At 45.1% G+C, this 19,645-nt stretch overlaps 1 protein-coding gene across 2 annotated transcripts in view; it reads right to left on the bottom strand.

The window, feature by feature from the left end:
- Positions 1-1,663: 1,663 nt before the first annotated feature.
- The window catches only part of Neurl4 (neuralized E3 ubiquitin protein ligase 4), a 189,230-nt gene continuing 171,248 nt past the window's right edge, over positions 1,664-19,645 (bottom strand). For both annotated transcript variants that reach the window (XM_067085523.1, XM_067085524.1), the window contains one exon: positions 1,664-2,731. In XM_067085523.1, the coding sequence (XP_066941624.1) occupies positions 2,488-2,731 (244 nt within the window). In that variant the 3' untranslated portion in view covers positions 1,664-2,487. The remainder of the gene's footprint in view (positions 2,732-19,645) is intronic.

Below are 19,645 nucleotides of genomic sequence, written 5' to 3'. Positions count from 1 at the left end.
CGCAGAAGAAAACAAGCTGGGAAAATTCTATGATGAACTAACTGGGCATCCACATGCATTACGAAACAACCTGTAATCCTTCCAAAGTGAACAATCCATTTAAGGAGATTTTTCCTTTTCCTTCAGAGGCCCAGGAAACTGACTTACACTGAGTAATACTCAAATGAAAAACATAAAGACTTACATCTACAGTACCTAGTTTTGATGTAATACAGACTGCACAGTCTTAATAGGAAACTGTACACTCCAATAGCCTAAGAGTCTTCATTAAGAGAGTTAGTACTACAATTGCACTAGGCTACCGTACCTTTATCTACATACATTATATCTTTAACTTGGAATACAGTAGTATATAGAAAAGGTTAGGCAAAACCATAAATTAAACTAGTTAACATGCTGCTAAGCTTAGCTATACAAGGTAAGGTTAGGCTGGAATGACTCAGCACATCTGAAGTTGGTAGTGTACAAAGCTGAACCACATAAAAAAAAGACTTGTTAAGATTTCAAATCAACCTAAACCAACAGGAATGATAATTTTTAAAAACACCTGTTCTCGTGAACGTCTTCTAAGAGGCTATATACTTACCTAGTGACTAATATAAAGATATTTGGACAGGTTTAGGTGAAAGCAACAATGCTTGGGAATTCTGTAGTAAGAAATGCAATCCACTGGATTTCACATTATAAAAGCTAAATAGTGTTCACATTTCATTGCATAGTGTATAAGGGAATAATATTGTTGCCCATTCAAAGCTCATAACAAGAACAACAACATGCAGTGAGTGTAATGGTAACCTCTACATTCCCCAGTTACAGGGTGACCCTTTGCATCTTCAATACGGCCATCAAAACAACAACAGTGCCGCAGCATTGTCACCCTAGTTGGCTGTTAATTCCTTTTAAGGTTTAATCTGGCATCAAGAACTCTTGAGTTTTCACAAAATCAGGAAAAAGATATTTGTGGAGATTAATTTAACAAAACTATTTAGTTACAGGTTAGCATAAGTGTATTACATGTACATACTGCACAACCATTGTCAACAACAAACACCCAAGGAATCCCGTTACCTTCCAAACATGAATACACGTAAGTGTATGTTGACTATGCAGGTCAAGCTCAGTGTGCCACTGTTCATTCAACAAAAATCCCTTCAATAAATAAAATGTAAATAGATATTACTGAATACTTATGAAATATATCTTTAAGAACTGTAAACATCAGTAAAATGTCCAATAGAACCTGAATAATTCTAGGATATACAGACCTGATGGTACCCAACATAATTAGGCAACATTATTAAACAATTTAGGAGTAGAAATGCTGATTCACTGACTTGCAATGGGGAAGAATGGGTAGTTAGGAAAGTGTCTGCGTTGAGATTATATGGCCTTAACTCGACAAAATGTCAAACTTTATTATAAAGTCCTGTACTGTACTTACACTAGACTACAGAATATATTTTTGGATGCTTAAAAGGCTACCTGAAGGAAAAGAAAATGTTAGCCAAAGTAGAAAGAAGGGATAATAGGTGTGCCCTTGATACTCTTCATGCAGGGTTGATCTATGTTATAAATCTACATACCACTTATCAAGTAGACACACTGAGGCTTTGAAAAGTTTTCCTTCCCACATAATTTAGGTGCACAACAAGAAAACTTCCTGTAAAACCCCATCATTTTAATTCAGAAGAGAGAGACCTGCTTTGCACACTTCAACTTGAAGAATATTCCAAACAGAAGTAACTATGTACTCAAACAGCTCCACACATTCTCCTTTTATTGTAAACTGAGCCAGATTTAACCATAAAAAGATTGCAGTGTCAATCTACGAGTTCATTATGCATTCATTTGCTGGAATCACATAACAATATCACTTCTAGAAAAAATGGGCTTCTAATATAGCAGGTCACTTTCAGCCAACAGCATGCTAGATAATTAATTCTCCAATATATGCCCTGACTTTAAGGCCATAATACTAAGTAATGAAAAAGCCCCTCACTACTCTTACCTACATGGCTAGATATATATTTTTTAAACAAAAACTTCCAACAAGTCACTGACAAAAAGTGTACTGCCAAGTTAACATGCCCAAGTTACAAATTAATAAATGACTTTATTCTCTGACTCACTACTATTGTTTTTGGGTAATGGAGGGAGGCAGAAGTGATTATATTTACAGTACAATGTTTATGAATGAGAAGAAAGTAAGGACATCTCAACATGTTCACCTCAAACTGTCAGACTTCATGTATGACCCATCTATGAGAGAGAGAGAGAGAGAGAGAGAGAGAGAGAGAGAGAGAGAGAGAGAGAGAGAGAGAGAGAGAGAGAGAGAGAGAGAGACCCCTTATTTATACACTTAAACAAAAGTTGTATCATCATAGGAAAACAAATCAAATTTTCTTTACGTGACAGAATTGGCCCGTGGAAGCTTAACTCTCATTTACAAAATAAATATAAAAATAGTGCACATTATTTTGAGCTTTTTTACTTTTCTTCTTCCATTCGAATTAGGAGTGCCAGAAGCTGGGTTGCTCCTCGCTCCTTGGTGACCCACTCTATGGTATCGGGCTGAAGATGAGGATCAGGATTTGTGTGGCTGTTTGTTGTTTCATGGTGATTGGGCGTCCACGCCACTGAGGGGGAACCTACTTTGTAAGACCCCGGTTTCACAGCTACCTGTAGTACAACTTGCACCTGCACCCTCTTGCGAGTGCATGGATCAACATACCTGTGATCCAAAAAGAAAAAATGTCAGAATTTAATACCACTTTCATAACTACAAAGAAATGTGGTTTAACCATACAACTAAGTCACATTTCTCAGGCTCTCTTATGACTAGTCCAGAAGGATCTATTACTGAATAAGAGGTGTAAACTGGAATAAGATAAAGAAGTAGAACAGCTAAGTAAGAAAAGAAGTAAACTAGAGCTAATAGCAATGCAGCAGACGAGAATACTGCAAAAATTCTTTACCACCATCTACACTGAGCCATGGAGGATGTAATGAAAGTGGTAACAATATTTCTTTTTAATGAATTATTCTGCTGTTTATCTAAAGTTTTCATCATCATCAAAATGGCTTTTCACTAACTTTCCCCTAAATAGGTCACACATTATGAGGATTCTCTTCACTCTGTCCTATGCACTTACTGCATGAACTCCCATATACACTGGGTCTTCACCTATTCCCTTTTTCAGTGTTGTCCTGGGCCCTCCTAGAGCCCTTTACCTAGTAAAGCTTTCATAATTTCCATTTTCCAAACCATAAAAAGGGATTTTGTGAAGGAAAAATCTATTTCTGGAGAGGACCGTGTCACCCGATGAAAAAGTCCATTCAGCACTTATTTCTAGGTAATTCCGTTGCTAGATACCAGAGAAAGCTAAATGAAATGCTGGAGTTACTACCCCAGAGCAAGCTCCATCAGATGGAGTCGTGTATGGAAAAAGGGTGAACTACAAAAACACGGAACCTTATCCTATAGAGATCCCAAGGTCAAAAGTCCCACAGGGAGGTGCCGTTACAAACCCATGTACCACCCGTGGACAGCACACAAAACACTGCTAGCCGCATTCCATGAAAGCAACACCCCACTAGAATGATGTTTACTATGGGAGGGACATGACACATGATGGAGGTGGGTCATCGGGTGACACGGTCCCCCTCTCCAGAAATAGATTTTCCTTCGTCAAAATCCCTTTTCTGGATCGGGTCCCGTGTCAGCTGATGAAAAAATTAACAGAGAAATAAACATAATTCTTAAACTAAAAAGATAAAAATTATAAGGGGAAAAGAAGACCGAAGGTCCAAAAGAAACTTTTAATCACTAGTAACCATAACAATAATGTACAAAATAAACTGATGTTAGCTTAAAATTAACATGACAATGTGAAAATGTACATAAACAAAATAACTATACAATATTGAAAACCTTATAACTTAAATGTGTCATTTAGACAAGTACATGGATAACACAGCCAGGTGAGAAGTCAAGGCAAGCCTGACTGAAATGACCGTAAGGGGATAACTGAGGCAGTGGAGGAGAAATGACTAGGAATCAGAAAGGGAACCAGAGGGAGGGACAAGCGTTCCTGCCGCGACTGCTGAGAATTTAAGAGCTTCTAAGGATTTCAAATAGTGGCGTTTGAAAACCAAGGGTGACTTCCAACCGGTGTACCTGGTAAGATCCGTGAAATTCATGTAATGAAAGTAATTAATGGAGGTGGCCACAGCTCTAATATCATGAACTTTTGGGACTGAGTCAGGGTTAGCCTGCTTGATAAAGTAAAGGATCTGTTGTCTAATAGCAGACATAGAGAGATCTCCATAAACAATTAACTTGAAGCGAAGAGTTACGAGACTTGCGGCCGGCCTCCAGGAGGGGGAAAAATAGGACCCCAGACACCGGAGGAACAACTATCAATAAGTTATATAAGACGGAGTTTGGCGAAGGAAAAACCGATAGGTGTATATGAAACCTACCAATTTACCGAGAATCTCGCCCGGAAACGGAGTTTGGCGGAGGAAATCGATAGGCGTATATGAAACCTATCGATCCACCGAGAATCTCGCCCGGAGAGAGCCCAAACACCGAAAGATTAACTATTAATAAGCCACAAGAGGCGGAGAACCGATAGGTTTATATGAAACCTACCGAATTAACGAGAATCCCGCCCGGAGACGGAGTTCGAAAGAGCGACTATTAATAAGCCACATGAGGCGGAGCTTGACGGAGGTAAAACCGACAGGTATATATGAAACCTACGGATTCATCAGGTAGCCTGCTCGGGAGAGCATAGCGTACAATAGGCAGGAAGTATTTTCTTAATACAAGCCTATTCAGGTGCTATTCTAAGCTCATGATCTTAGACGGTGACCACTTACATTATTTTCATTACATGAACTTAGAGGACCTTACTTATGTTCAGGGTAGAATTCTCCTAGTTTTCAACGTTTCTATTTAAGTCTTTAATAGCATAAGAATGATGTTTATTTCTCTGTTACTATTTCACGGGTGACACGGGACCCCAATCCAGAAAAAGGATTTTGACAAAGGAAAATCTATTTCTGGAGAGGGGCCCGTGTCACCCGGTGACCCACCCGTTTTTCATTCTCTCCCTCCCTTGATAAACTTCATTCTAGTGAGGTGGGTGCTAACATGGAATGCGGCTGGTGTTGCCTTGTATACAGTCCTTGAGTGGTGCATGGGCTTGTATCGGCACCTCTCTCGTTGGGACTTTTGACATTGGGAATCTCTATAGGATAAGGTTCGTGCTTTTGTAGTTCACCCTTTTCCATACGACTCCATCTAGTGGAGCTCGCTCTGGGGGTAAGTAACTCCAGCATTTCATTTAGCTTTCTCTGGTATCTAGCAACGGAATTACCTAGAAATAAGTGCTGAATGGACTATTTCACAAGGCCTTTACTCTTTTGGGAAACTCCAGTGTCTAGCAAATTATACAAGGGTTTTACTCTTGCAAATTCAAAATTTCTAATAAACCGTGTTTCTATGAACACACTCTTACATAAATGGAAAAATGTTTCCAGAAATATTTTCTCTGATACAGAAGTTAATTATAAAAAGACAACCACAAACATGACATTTTTTAAAATCTCGACACATTCAACAAAAATGTAAATCAAATTGAATGTGAAAAGCGATATTGATTTATAATTTTCTGTTCATAATTAATTTACTTTCAAACTCATTGCAAATCAGCTAACCTCAAAAGATTCTAGAATCATAAAAGCTTTACCTACAACTGTAATAAATTGTAACCATTTTTAATATGGTAGTGGACTACTTTCAATAGAAAAATGTTAAGATCATCCATATGGTAAAAAATATCTATTAGAACATCATCTATACAGTAAGAAAACATCTATTCTTCTCAGCAATAAATAAGGTTTCCCACACAGCTGCAATCATATGCACCACTTCATGAATTTTAAGATCTGAAAAGTTGCTCTTTTGGCCATCTCACATAATTTGCAATGGTCCCAGATATTCAATTAAAAAGCTATGTACCATCAGGTTTAAGTCTCAGTGCATACTAGTTGTAGTTTGTTATTTGAAGCAGTCATTTCTGGGCTCGACCTGTGTCAGCCAGTGAAATTGGTTCCATTTAGCACATTTCTAGGTATAAGAATTGCTACATATACCAGAGAAAAAAGCTATCTAGAATGCCGGGGTTACCACCCCCAGTTCGCTCATCTATAATAGATGTCGATATACACTAAGGGTGAGCTATTACCACTACCACAGGCCTTCGTCCAACAGACTTCTCTATTCTCAAAGTCCCAAATTGGATGTGCCGTTACAATCCTGTAACCAAGGATACTCACCTGCTCGCATACTAGGCATCATCACGAGACTGCCACGTCATTCCAAATTTAGCACTTCCTGCGTAAACACGTTAATTTTGTGTGGTGATTGTGTTCCCTTTTTTGGCAGCTCATCATGTCTTCCACCGAGATTTTCTCACCATCTAAGTTGAGTACTAATTCTGGTTGGATTGTTGGTCTTTGAGGCAACATAATTTTGGTTTTACGTAGTTTTTACTTATCGTTTTGCAGCGCTGCGTCCTATGCAGCGTATGCTGTATGTTTGCCTCTCCCCGTTTTGATCTTCAACCTCAACCTTTTTGATATTATATATTATTCTCCTAGTTTTATGTTGACTCCATATAGTTTGGAGCTTGTGTGGAGAATTTGTTTTTGTGGAGAAATTTCCGTGTTGCTGGTTGGGGTCGAGATCGTGTTTTTGCCTATCCACTATCATGTAGGCAATGAGTCTCCCATTTTCTGACAATAGAATTTGGGTCCCTTTTATCGGTTTCTCTTCCCCTCCAGCAATAAAATTTTTTCTCGTTGGTGTAAAGTATTTATTCATGATGTTAGCTGGTTTATACAAGGCAGGATGACACATATATTTTTAGATTAAGTTTTGCATTCGATTCGGCGTCTAGGCGGCCATTTTGGATACCGTACGCGTATCCACATGTCTCTGATGCTGCGGCATATTCATTGGCCTGTCCTTTCGTCGAATCGTCTAAGTATTTATATGCGTATGTAGATATGTTTATCCTTAAGGCTCCCCTTTTCGAATGTTTTATATTGTGTCCCTTTTTAGTATTGTTTTCTCTAGAAGGTAGTTTATTAGCCTATCCACTTAGGCTAGACGTGGCTGTGCTCTTACACGATGTTAGGCTACCTTAATCTCCCATTCAGCCATTAGGCTTTGGAGGTTAGGTTTGCCCTGTTTACGAGTTCCTGTAGCATGAGGAATCCTCACTTTTTCCTCCTGCCCAGTTTGTTCTAGTCTCATGAGGCTGGCTGAGCTAGGACCTAGGTCCTTCTCTCCCCATACCAGTGGCATACCCCCTGGCCTCCCTGACTAGTCCAAGGAGCTTGGGTTCTGGAGAGTAGGCTACGGTCTTTTCCTCCATACTCTCGTGTATGCAGCTCAGTTATCGTCCTCTTACTTGATGGTTTGAATTTGTGACGTCACCTGTGCATTATCCCTGAATGGGGGGAGTAGCCGCTCACTTTCGTTCGACTCCCCCGTAAGGTGGTATATTCAGCGTCCGGAGGGTGCTACCCACCCGACCGGTCGCTGTTCCGCCAGGTTTCCGTCACTTACTACCTTTTTCCATCTGGACGATGTTTCGCTGGCTCGCTCCCATCGGTTTTACTGGTTGGCAGCTTGTGCGTCAAACATTGTTCCGAGAATGCATGATAACATATAGGGTATGTTACAATTCATCTCCGCCGGTCTAGTCCTGTTTTTTGTTGTTCTTATAACTACGGTGGTATGAACCGCGGTTGTTAGGGAGCCATATCCTTTCCCCCTACTCCACCATGGTGACATCGTTCCCATAGATATAAACACAATGAAATTCAGTGGCTATTTGCGGCGGAGTATCATAGCGTCCCCGTTTATATCATGTATGATTTAAGTTAGAACATTTGTCATTTTTAGCAGTAACTTATATTTTCTGCTGGGATCAGTCCCGGAGGGGTTTTGCCTTATTTCCCTTGTATTAATTTTACGCTAATTTAAGAATTTCTCTCGTCGCCGGTCTTATTCCGGCGGCGCCTGTTCTAATGATACTGATATACCATCATTCTGCTTACAGATGGTACGTTGTGAGGAACCTGGGTGCTCGGCCATTCTCCAGCAATCGTTCGGTCACGAAGTGTGCCGCTCGCACTCTAGCTGCATAGTTCATGTTGGGGATGGAATTGTTTGGCACCCAGAAGGCTGTGAAATGTGTTACGCTCTTTACGGACTGGCGTCTGATGAGTCGGTAAGTGTCGAGAGTCTGCTAACCTGTAGTTTCTTTCGATATTAATACCTCTTATAGATTTCGATATTAATACCTCTCATAGAAACTTACATTGGGAAGGAAGTTTCAATTAATCCTGCCTTCTCTTCCAGGCTAAACCAGTAATCCGCGCAGCAGGGCTGTCGTCCCTGAAGTCCCGGGTCGGCGGATTCGGGAGGAATGTCGCATCCGGCAAACCTTACGTGCTTTCAGAGGAGATATGTAATCTCCTCTACCCTGGCGCCTGGATCTCTGCCACTTTACCGAAGGAGTTAGCCGCCCCGATCATTGAAAAGATCCGGCTTGATACACAACCCTCCCAAGACGACGCCCTGTGTGGAGAGGTGGCGGAAGAGGTGGCGGCTATTAATCTGCATTTGGAACCCATGATTGTAGAAGTTGATGTCCATCAGGTAGAAGGTAGGGTGGTAAGTGAGACAGGCAGGGTTGGTTTGAATAACTCTTTTCTTAATTCACCGTCTTCTTCTTCCTCTTCCTTCCAGGGATTCCCGAATCCAGCTAACCTTGGGGACAGATCTCAATCTGTCATGCCCAAGGTGAAATCACAAAAAAAGAAGGATTCTTCAAAACCCCCTAAACCTCAAAGGTCTAATCCACCAGCTCTCTCTCAGTCGTCACCGGCTCCCAAACCGGTGGCGCCAATAAATAAGGCTGCTCCCCCTCATAAGGGGTCGAGATCCAGAGTTTCGAAATCTAAGTCTCCACCTGATTTTAATTCTGAGGCCTTTGTCGATCTTTTGATGCAAAAGATCGACTCTAAAGTGGAAGCTAGGCTTAAGAATCTGGCTACAAGCCTACGGTCTTCCGGAGAATCAATGCAATCATTGACACAGAAGGTGCAGGCCCAGGAAAGTTTGCTCTCCGGGTTCATCCAATCCAGAGCAGCACATCAGTCCCATGCTGTCCCGGATGCCTCCAAACTGGCCCCCTTTGATAAAGGAAACCCGTGGCGTCTGGCCTTACATGCCCCTCTGCATAATGACACTTTGACCATCGAAGGTTTAGACACTTGTCGTCTGGAAGAACTGGAGTTCTTTCCAGCCGACTTAGTAACCCCTATCCAGGTTTCGCCAGGTTAACGGAAGAAACCTGGGTTAGGTCTGATAAGGTCCCTAAGGAGACAGTTATTTTTCCAAAGGATCAAGGTCAACCCACCCTGTTGCGCACTCTCACGAGTTGGGAGTGCGAGAACACGAAACTTACCCCTTTCAAAGGAAGTTTCACTATGTTCTCTGCTGGTGATGCCATTCCAACTCCTTGCACTACTAAAATTGCGGAGTTGACCCTTCAAGCGGGGTTGAATGGCAAGCCTATGCCTCAGCTCCGGGAAACGGATTCTACTTCTCTTCTTTTCCCCGGAGATTCGGAGTGTTGGTTGGGAGCTCCGACAACCTTTACAGTGGGGAAACTCGACCCCGAGTGTGCCTCCACCCTGTTCAGTGAGCAGCTTCCTAAAATTCCGGAAGCTCCGCTCAAAGCAGAATTTGAGGCCAGGTGCAGGTTAAGTCGCTCCCTGCATTCAGTCACCATATCAGAAGTAACGGCTTTAGCCTGCCATGACGAGCCTTTGTTTCAGGTTGTTACAAAGTCATTTTTGGCATCCTTCCAGTCGGATCTTTATGACTTTGTGGTAGCCAGACAGAACTGCAGAAAACACATCTTTACAGAGGCCACCATCAGACATGAGCCTAATAGGCTAATAAGAAGTTCTATCTGGGGACCTAATCTCTTTCCAGAGGATGAGGTCAATAATGTTATGGCGGAGGCTACTAGAGCGAACCAGAGTCTCCGTTCTCGTTGGGGCCTTCCTTTTAAGAGGAAGTTTTCTGAGACCTCCGGACCTCAACCTAAAGGGAAAAGGTTCAGGAGGTTCCAGGGCTTTTAGAGACCTCAAGCCCCGACTATGCTTCAAGCTGTTCCAGTCTCGCAGGTCGGTCAGCCTTCCACATCTAAGGCAGTTTGTTTTGGCGCAACCGAATCAGCATGCTTCCGCTGCACCAACTTTCGTGACGTCCCCAGCTTTCAACGCCTCGTTTGAGAGCTCTGGGCCATTTCGAGGATATAATAGGTATGCGAGAGGAAGCAGAGCTAGAGCCGCCTACAGAGGTAGGGCAACATCCAGGTCCCTCTCACGAGGAAGAGGAGGCCGCGGAACCAGAGGTAGTAGGACCTCCCCCAATCAATGAGACACCCCAGGTAGGAGGGAGATTGTATCTCTTCAGGGACCGTTGGACCTTCAGCCCGTGGGCCCACAGCACAGTCTCGAAAGGTCTGGGTTGGAGCTGGTGCAAGGGGCCTCCTCCACCAGTCAGGTTCCTTCAACACCCATCCCAAGAGTTACAGGACTTTGCAACAGAACTCCTGCAGAAGAATGCAATAAGGAAAGTCAGACACTTGAAATTTCAAGGCCGTCTGTTCAATGTTCCGAAGAAGGACTCAGACAAGCGGAGAGTAATTCTGGATCTGTCCCGTCTCAATTCATTCATTCAATGCGACAAATTCTGCATGCTTACAATCTCGCAGGTGCGGACCCTACTTCCTCGTGGGGCCGTCACCACCTCTATAGATCTTACAGACGTATATTATCATGTCCCAATTGCAAGAAACTTCTCCCCTTACCTGGGATTCAGACTAGGAAAGCAAGCCTACTCGTTCAGTGTCATGCCATTCGGGCTCAACATAGCACCCCGAATTTTTACCAAGCTGGCAAAGACAGTAGTCCAGAGTTGCAGTCCCAAGGGATCATGTTGGCCGCGTATCTGGACAATTGGATAATTTGGGCATCCAATGCCAAAGAATGTCAAAGAGCAACCCATATAGTCATCAATTTCTTGGAGTACCTCGGTTTCCAAATAAACAGAAAGAAATCACGCTTAGTTCCAGCAGCTCAATTTCAGTGGCTAGGAATTCATTGGGACCTCAGCACTCACAAACTGTCACTGCCACCAGCCAAAAGGAAAGAAATAGCCAAAGCTACCAGACAGTTCCTCAAAAACAAACATGCCTCTCGTCGTACCCAAGAAAGGATTCTCGGCTCCCTTCAGTTTGCTTCAGTAACAGACTTGCTGCTGAAAGCCAAACTGAAAGATATAAACAGAGTATGGCAAAAACCAGCCAGCAGGAGGAGCAGAGACAAACTGTCTCTGATCCCGCAGATATTGAGGAAAAGGCTTCGACCATGGTCGACAGTCAAGAGTTTGTCGAGATCAGTGCCTCTCCAGTTTCCACCTCCGTCTCTCGTGGTCCATACGGACGCCTCCCTGAGTGGTTGGGGGGGGTATTCCCAACACAAGAAAGTTCAAGGAACGTGGTCGACAGTGTTCCGCCAGTTCCATATAAACATCTTAGAGGCAATGGCAGTGCTCCTAACGTTAAAGAAACTTCGACCAGCCAGACAAATTCACATCAGGCTGGTGCTGGACAATACAGTGATAGTACATTGCCTGAACAGAGGAGGCTCCAAGTCGGGCCATATCAATCAAGTGATGATTGCAATTTTCTCCCTAGCAAGGAAACATTGTTGGCATCTGTCAGCCAGCCATCTGGCAGGTGTCCGAAATGTCATTGCAGACTCACTGTCCAGGACAACCCCACTAGAGTCGGAGTGGTCTTTGGACAAGGAGTCGTTCGGATGGATTTGCCTTCAGGTACCGGGTCTCCAGGTAGACTTGTTTGCCACAGAGAGCAACCACAAACTTCCGTGTTACATGGCTCCCAATCTGTATCCTCTGGCTTATTCCACAGATGCAATGTCAATCGAATGGAACAGGTGGCAAAGGATCTATCTGTTTCCCCCAATAAATTTGTTGATGAAAGTTTTACACAAACTGAGATCATTCAAAGGCCAAGTAGCACTAGTGGCACCCAACTGGCTGAAGAGCAGTTGGTTTCCTTTACTTCTAGAGTTGAAGCTCACTCCCAAACATATTCCCAACCCACATTTGATAGTACAAACTCGGACTGTGTCAGCTTCCTCAAGAATTCTCAGTGCCCTAGCTTTATGGACTTCATGAAATTTGCAGCGCATAAAGACGCTAACATTGACCCTCTTAAAACATTATTCATAGAATCTGATAAAAGAGAATCTACCCTCAGACAGTATGACTTGGCAGTTAGGAAATTAGCTTTGTTTTTGAGGGAATCCAATGCTCATGAAATGACCACGAACCTAGCGATCTCTTTCTTCAGATCATTATTCGAGAAAGGATTGGCCACTAGTACTGTTACTACAACAAAGTCTGCTTTAAAAAGAATATTTTTACATGGTTTTAATATTATTCTTTCAGACTCGTATTTTTCATCAATTCCTAGAGCATGTGCGCGTCTTAGACCAGCAACCCGTCCACACACGGTCTCCTGGTACTTAAATGATGTACTTAAATTGGCATCAGACAGTGATAATTTTTTGTGTTCATACCTGAGTCTGTTAAGGAAAACATTATTCTTAGTAAGTCTAGCCTCAGGTGCTAGAATTTCTGAACTGTCTGCTCTTTCTAGAGAACCTAATCATGTTGATTTCCTCCCGTCGGGTGAAGTTCTATTATCCCCAGACCCCAGTTTTTTAGCAAAGAACGAAGACCCACAGAATAGATGGTCTCCTTGGAAGATTATTCCTCTTCCACAGGATTTATCCTTGTGCCCAGTCAATGCTTTAAGGGCTTATTTAGATAGGACGCCTAAAAGAACTTCAGGCCCCCTTTTTGTTAGGGAAAATGGAGGCAATATTTCCCTAAAAGCCATCAGACAACAAATTCTTTATTTCATTAAACAAGCAAATCCGGAATCAGTACCTCGGGTTCATGATGTAGATGCGGTGGCCACCTCAACTAACTTTTTCCATTATATGAATTTTGATGATCTTAAGAAGTATATGGGTTGGAAATCACCAAAAGTATTTAAACGCCACTATCTTAAGTCTCTAGAGGCTCTTAAATATTCCACAGTTGCTGCAGGTAATGTCCCTCCTGGTCCAGCTCAAGTTTAATTCATGACTGTTCCCTCCCTCATTTTACCTGTGAGTTTAGTCTCTAGCCTTCCTGTCTCACCTGCTTACCCTGCGTCTAGCCTTGGGTCGGCTCTGCCCCATAGCCTAGCCCATTCACATTCCGCAATTACCTTATTGTCATTTATTTTTGTTAGCCTTAAGTATCTTGGTTGGTTAATTTTATAGATTTTTGAATTTTTATCTGTGTGCCTCTAAGTTTTGGTTTTGTGGTCAATATTTTGAATTGTCAGTATTAAAACACAGTGAAGTTTTCTCTAAGTTTTATTTAGATCCATTGAGTATTCTTTGAGGCGTGCCACCAAGCTCTCGTATGGCTAATTCTCTGTCACTATTTCACTGGCTGACTCAGGTCGAGCCCAGAAAAGGGATTTTGACAAAGGAAAAATCTATTTCTGGGGGAAGACCTGTGTCACCCAGTGACCCATCCCTCTCTTTTTTCCCACCCGGGTGATATACTCAGCTTGGTGGGTGCTAATTTTGGGATGACGTGGCAGTCTCATGATGACGCCTAGTATGCGAGCGGGTGAGTATCCTTGGTTACAGGATTGTAACGGCACATCCAATTTGGGACTTTGAGAATAGAGAAGTCTGTTGGACGAAGGCCTGTGGTAGTGGTAATAGCTCACCCTTAGTGTATATCGGCATCTATTATAGATGAGCGAACTGGGGGTGGTAACCCCGGCATTCTGGATAGCTTTTTTCTCTGGTATATGTAGCAATTCTTATACCTAGAAATGTGCTAAATGGAACCAATTTCACTGGGTGACACAGGTCTTCCCCCAGAAATAGATTTTTCCTTTGTCAAAATCCCTTTTATAATAAGCCTTTGCTCCACGTGAAACAGTACCAGTATCACTTGAAGAGCAGAAAGAACAAAAGCTCTACCATGCATGCCTAGTTCACACTCCACTGTACATAAGCCAATGCTTTTCATTTCTGTATGTGACTCTTATGGAATCAAATTTATGCTATGCTTCCCAAAATTTACACAAATTTTTTTCTGAGTCCAGTCCCATGTCAGCCGGTGAAATTCCATTGTAGCACGAATTTCTAGGTATAAAATGCTAGATATACCAGAGAAAAAAGAGCTTTCAGGAAAGCTGGGGTTACTACCCCCAGATCGAGCGTCTTCTGCAAGGAAGACGTCGGTATAACGAAGGGTGAGTGAAAGATCACTACCACGGAGTCTTACTCGAAAGATCTCTCCCTGTTAAAACCCCCAGAAGAGAGCGGTGAGCCGTTACAGCCCCCACACACAAACACCCGCCAGCTCGGCGACACCAGCGCCACCTACTTCATTCCATTTTCTAGCACGTGATTGCTACCATTTCTTTTTGTGTGCTCGTGCCTTTTTGGATTTATTTTCATCATCCACCATGTCATCGAGCAGCTTTACCATCTCCAAGTTAAGTACCATCTTATTGTGGGGTTTTGTTCTATATTTTGGCTGTAATGGTCTCGTCTTTTCACAATTATGAGATCTTATTATGACACCACGGCGTCCTCCGTCAGCCATGTCGACCGCGAGGCGACCCCATCAGTTCTTTTCTGTTGGGGTTGTCTCCTTGTCGTTATATGTTATTTTTTGCCCCATGGTTCTCCTCCTGGCGGGTTCCCTGCGGTGGCCCACCCCCTTTTTTCGAGTTTTAAATATTATTGGCCTGTCGGCCTAGTTAGGGTGATGCCCCGTCCAGGTCCCCCCCCAGGTTGGGTTCCTTGTTATTACTTAGTCTGCATTAGGCTATTTGTTTTATTCTTGGCGATGGTGCTCTATTATTTTTATTCATTGTTTACCTCCTCGAGGTAGCGGCAGCCTCAGATCTAACCGCTTCCCCGAGGTAGGCTACGCACCCTATTGAACACATTTTTATTATCCCATGTTCATGTGTGATGGTTATTTAGTGGAGTAGGCTTGTTTTGCTTCCCTCCCCTTGCCCTGGCGTGGAGTTCCATCAGGTCGAGGGAGTTTTGTTACTGTTTCCTCCTGGGTCGTTTTTTGGTGGGCAGAGTGAGCCCCTTAGTTCTCTTCCTTCCTTTGGGGGAATAGAGTTCTTTGGATGTGTCTCCTCTAGGCTAGTCGCCTTCTTGCCCCCTCTTCTCGGCCCCGGTTGGTTCTCGGCACAAAATTTCTCTCCCTGTTTGCTTCCTCCTCCCTTCCGCACTCATTCCGTTTTCCTAGCCTATACTGGGTTAGGTCCTTTATTAGGCTTCGCCTAGTCAGGAGTCGGGCATTGAGGCTCGGTCGCATCCCTCCCCTAGTAGTAGGCCACCCTCCTAAATTTCATTATTCTTGGAGTGGTGTATGTGTGCAGTTGAGCGGGTGATATATTTCCCCCTGTCTCCTGTTCTCATTTTCGTAGCCTACCACTCTCCCCTACTCCACCACCTCCCCCCCCCCTCTCCAGCCTTGCTCTACTCGTGCGGGTGACGCTAGATGGCGTTTTCTCCGAGTTCAGGGACTCCTCCATTTGGTAGAGGGATTCGCTCCCTCCCATACAGTCCCTAGCATCGCTGCGTTGGTGTTGGTGGTTCATTTACTCGTAGCTCGAACGTGTTCGAACACTCTATCCCACACTTCTTTTCTCCCCGTCGGGTTACTTGGTTGGGTTATTATACTTGCTCCGGCTTATGTTATGTATCTACGAGCATCTTGCCCACCTTGTTTCTCTGGCGGGGAAGTAAGAGAGGAGGAGATATATATATAAGGGGGGCGGATCCCTCCGGTCTCCGGAGTAGTTTACACCTTTGTACCATCACTTGTTTAATGTTATTGTTTATGTATATACATATTTAGATAAGTGTGTTTATCCAACGGAGTACACACCACATTTTTATATATACGTGAGTCCGGTTCTACACCCGGGGGTTCCGCCGTTGTTTTTACTGGCAACCCTTGCGGTGAGTTCTTGTTGTCTCATACCTTTCATTCCCCGGAGTATTCCGGGGTCTGGAAGTTTTTTACCTTCCACTCTGTGTATTTTAGAGCTTATTGGCCTAGTATATGACGAGGGATTTCTCCTCCACCGGAGTATTCCGGTTGTAGTCGAAATTCCCGGCCTTGCCGGCTTTAGATTGCTTAGAGTGGTAGGTTCATGTACTTTTTACACTTACAGACTGTTCGCTGTGAGGAGCCGGGGTGCACCGCCGCTGCAACAACCTTATGGACACGTAGTGTGCGGACCCACGCTGGTTGTGCGGTCCGCTCGACGACCTTGTAGTCTGGCACCCTGATGGTTGTGAGGTTTGCTTTCGCCTTGTGCGCAACCGTCCAGGACGAGTCGGTAAGTGACAGTCTTCCTCCGTTTTGCGCTCCTCATATCGAATACTGTTTACATGATTCCCAAATTATTCTTTCGTTCTTGGCTAATTGTTGGTTTTCTTACAGGCGGACGAGTCCTCCAAGAAGTCTGCCTTGGAATCCCTCCGTGCTTGGGTGGCTGGGTTTGGAGAACGTTCCGTCGGGAAGCCCTATGTCCTCGACGCCGGTTGAGGGACCTGCTTTACCCGGCGCACGGGTGGCGCCGCAGTGCCAGAAGATCTTGCCACCCCCATCATCCAGCAGATCCGCGATGCGATCCAGCCACCCCAAGTAGATATTCTGTATGCCGAGGTTTCGGAGGACGTCGCTGCTTTAGACTTGGACCTGGAACCAATGAATACTGAACAGGACCAGGTGGTAAGTAGCGAGGTAGGTGAGGTTGTGGGGGCGGGCCCCCTTTTTGACTCCCCAGTTTCTTCAGTTTCATCTTTTGCAGGTTTTGTAAAGTCTTCCTCCTTGGGTGATAGAGCTCCATCAGCCATCCCCAAGTTGAAGTTGAAGACTTCATGGAAGGCGAAGGGCTATAAGTCCTCGTCTTCCAAGAAAGCATTGCCTTTCCCCCCGTCGAAGGCTAAGGTCTCAGCACCTGTAGCCTCCGGGAGCAAGTCTGGTTCCTCCGGCAAAGGCGCGAGTAAGAGGGCAGCAAAACCAAGCCCTCCTCGCCAGCCTGCCTTTGACGCGGAGGCCTTCGCGAACCAGCTTTTCCAACGGTTCTCGGCGGAGGTCGACTCCAAATTCACAAAAATTTCAGAAAAGTTGGCCAGTCATGACAACATACTGGCGGGAATGGCTCGCCCACCCGCAGCCGAACCCCAGTACGTCATCCCCGATACAGCGGACCTCCCTCCTTTCGATGTCGGGAACCCTTGGCGTTTCGCCCTCCGGGCCATCCAACATGATGGCAATTTGACAGTCGAAGGTCTGGGCACGAGACGGTTGGAGGAACTAGAGTTCTTCCCCGCTGATCTCTTGCCCCCCTACCCAGGCTTCGTTAGGCTAACAGAGGAAGCATGGGTATGTTCAGATAAGGTTCCTAGGGAGACTGTGATCGTCCCTAGGGACCAAGCTCAGTCGGCTCTCCTGCGCACTCTGACGGAGTGGCAGGCAGACAATACAAAGTTGACACCTTTCAAGGGCAGCTTCACCATGTTCGCCCTGGGGGACAACTTGCCCACCCCCTGTTTGAACAAAGTCGCTCTGGCTACGGCCCGAGCGTGCTTCAAAGGCAGTCCCTTACCGCAGCTGAGAGAAACAGACTCCACTTCCCTGGTATTCCCGGGAGGTGACGAGTTCTGGACGGATGCACCGTCCACTTTCACTGTTGGGAAGTTGGACCCCTTTTGTGCTTCCTCACAGTTCAGTGAGCAGCTCCCCAAGCTGCCGGAATCCTTGCTAAAGGCGGAGTTTGACGCCCGGACTAAGCTAGCCCGGTCCCTGAACTCCGTCTGCCTTACGGAAGCCACTGCCGTCTCCTGCGCGGACGAGCCATTCTTTCAAGTTTTGGCTAAGTCCCTGCTAGCTGGCTTTCAGTCTGACCTTTTTGAATTCATCATGGCCAGACTGGAATGCAGAAAGTTCATTTTTGCCAATGCCACTATCCGTCACGAGCCTAACAAGCTCGTAAAGAGCTCGATCTGGGGGCCTAACCTCTTCCCGGAAGAAGAGGTTACGAATGTCATGAGTGAGGCTACAAGGGCCAACCAGAGTCTGCGCTCTCGCTGGGGCATTTCTGCCTACAAGCGCAAGACCCCAGAATCTGGCGGCCCCCAGGCGAGAGGAGGCAAACGTTTCAGGAGGCATAAGAGACCTCACCATCAGGCGGTAGTCCAAGCCGTCCCGGTCTCGGCAGTGGCACAGCCCCCTCCACCTCAAAGGCTCATCCCCAACAATATGTGCTGGTTCAACCAGCTCATTCCCTTGACGCCCTCGTATGTTGCTTCGCCAGCATACAACCCTACCTATGAGGGCCGTGGATACTTTCACGGCCTTAATAGGAGCGCAAGGGGGGGAAGAGGCAGGGCCCCTCATAGAGGGAAATCCAAAACCACCCCAAGAGGCAAACCTGGACGTGGTAGAGGGAACAAACCCGCTCCCTCCCACTGAGGGAACACAGGTAGGTGGTCGCCTGTATTGGTTCAGGGACCAATGGACCTTCAGCCCTTGGGCACACAGCATTGTGTCCAAGGGTCTAGGATGGAGCTGGATCAAGGACCCTCCTCCTCTGACCAGGTTTTACCAGCCACCCTCACCAATCCTGCAGGATTACGTGGCAGAATTGCTCAACAAACAAGCAATAAAGAAAGTAAGGCACCTAAAGTTTCAAGGCAGGTTATTCACTGTTCCCAAAAAAGACTCCGACCAGCAAAGAGTGATCCTGGATCTGTCGCGTCTAAATCTCTACATAAAATGCGACAAATTTCGCATGCTTACGGTAGCTCAGGTACGGACTCTACTTCGCGTGGAGCCGTCACCACCTCTATCGATCTTTCAGACGCTTATTATCACGTCCCGGTTGCGCGGAACTTCTCTCAGTTCCTCGGTTTCAGACTCGGGAATCAAGCCTACTCCTTCAGGGTCATGCCCTTCGGTCTAAACATTGCTCCCAGGATATTTACCAAGCTGGCGGACACGGTAGTTCAACAACTCCGGTCCCGAGGGATATCCCTAGCAGTGTACCTAGACGATTGGATAATTTGGGCACCAAACAGTTCTGGAGTGTCAGAAGGCTACGTCCATGGTCATCAACTTCCTGGAGTCGTTAGGGTTTTCAGCTGAACAGAGAAGTCCCGCCTGACTCGGAGTCCCGGTTTCAGTGGCTGGGTCTCCAGTGGGATCTGTCCTCTCACACGTTATCTCTCCCACCTCCCAAGAGGAAGGAGATAGCATCTCTCACCAGAAAATTTCTGAAAAATCAATCAGCATCCCGCCGGTCCCAAGAAAGAGTCCTTGGGTCTCTTCAATTTGCCTCAGTGA

The sequence above is a fragment of the Macrobrachium rosenbergii genome, chromosome 42 (assembly GCF_040412425.1).
Source record: "Macrobrachium rosenbergii isolate ZJJX-2024 chromosome 42, ASM4041242v1, whole genome shotgun sequence".
Classification (NCBI taxonomy): Eukaryota; Metazoa; Arthropoda; class Malacostraca; order Decapoda; family Palaemonidae; genus Macrobrachium; species Macrobrachium rosenbergii.
The sequence above is the reverse complement of the archived record's forward strand: the minus strand, read 5'-3'. Positions and strand labels throughout refer to the sequence as shown.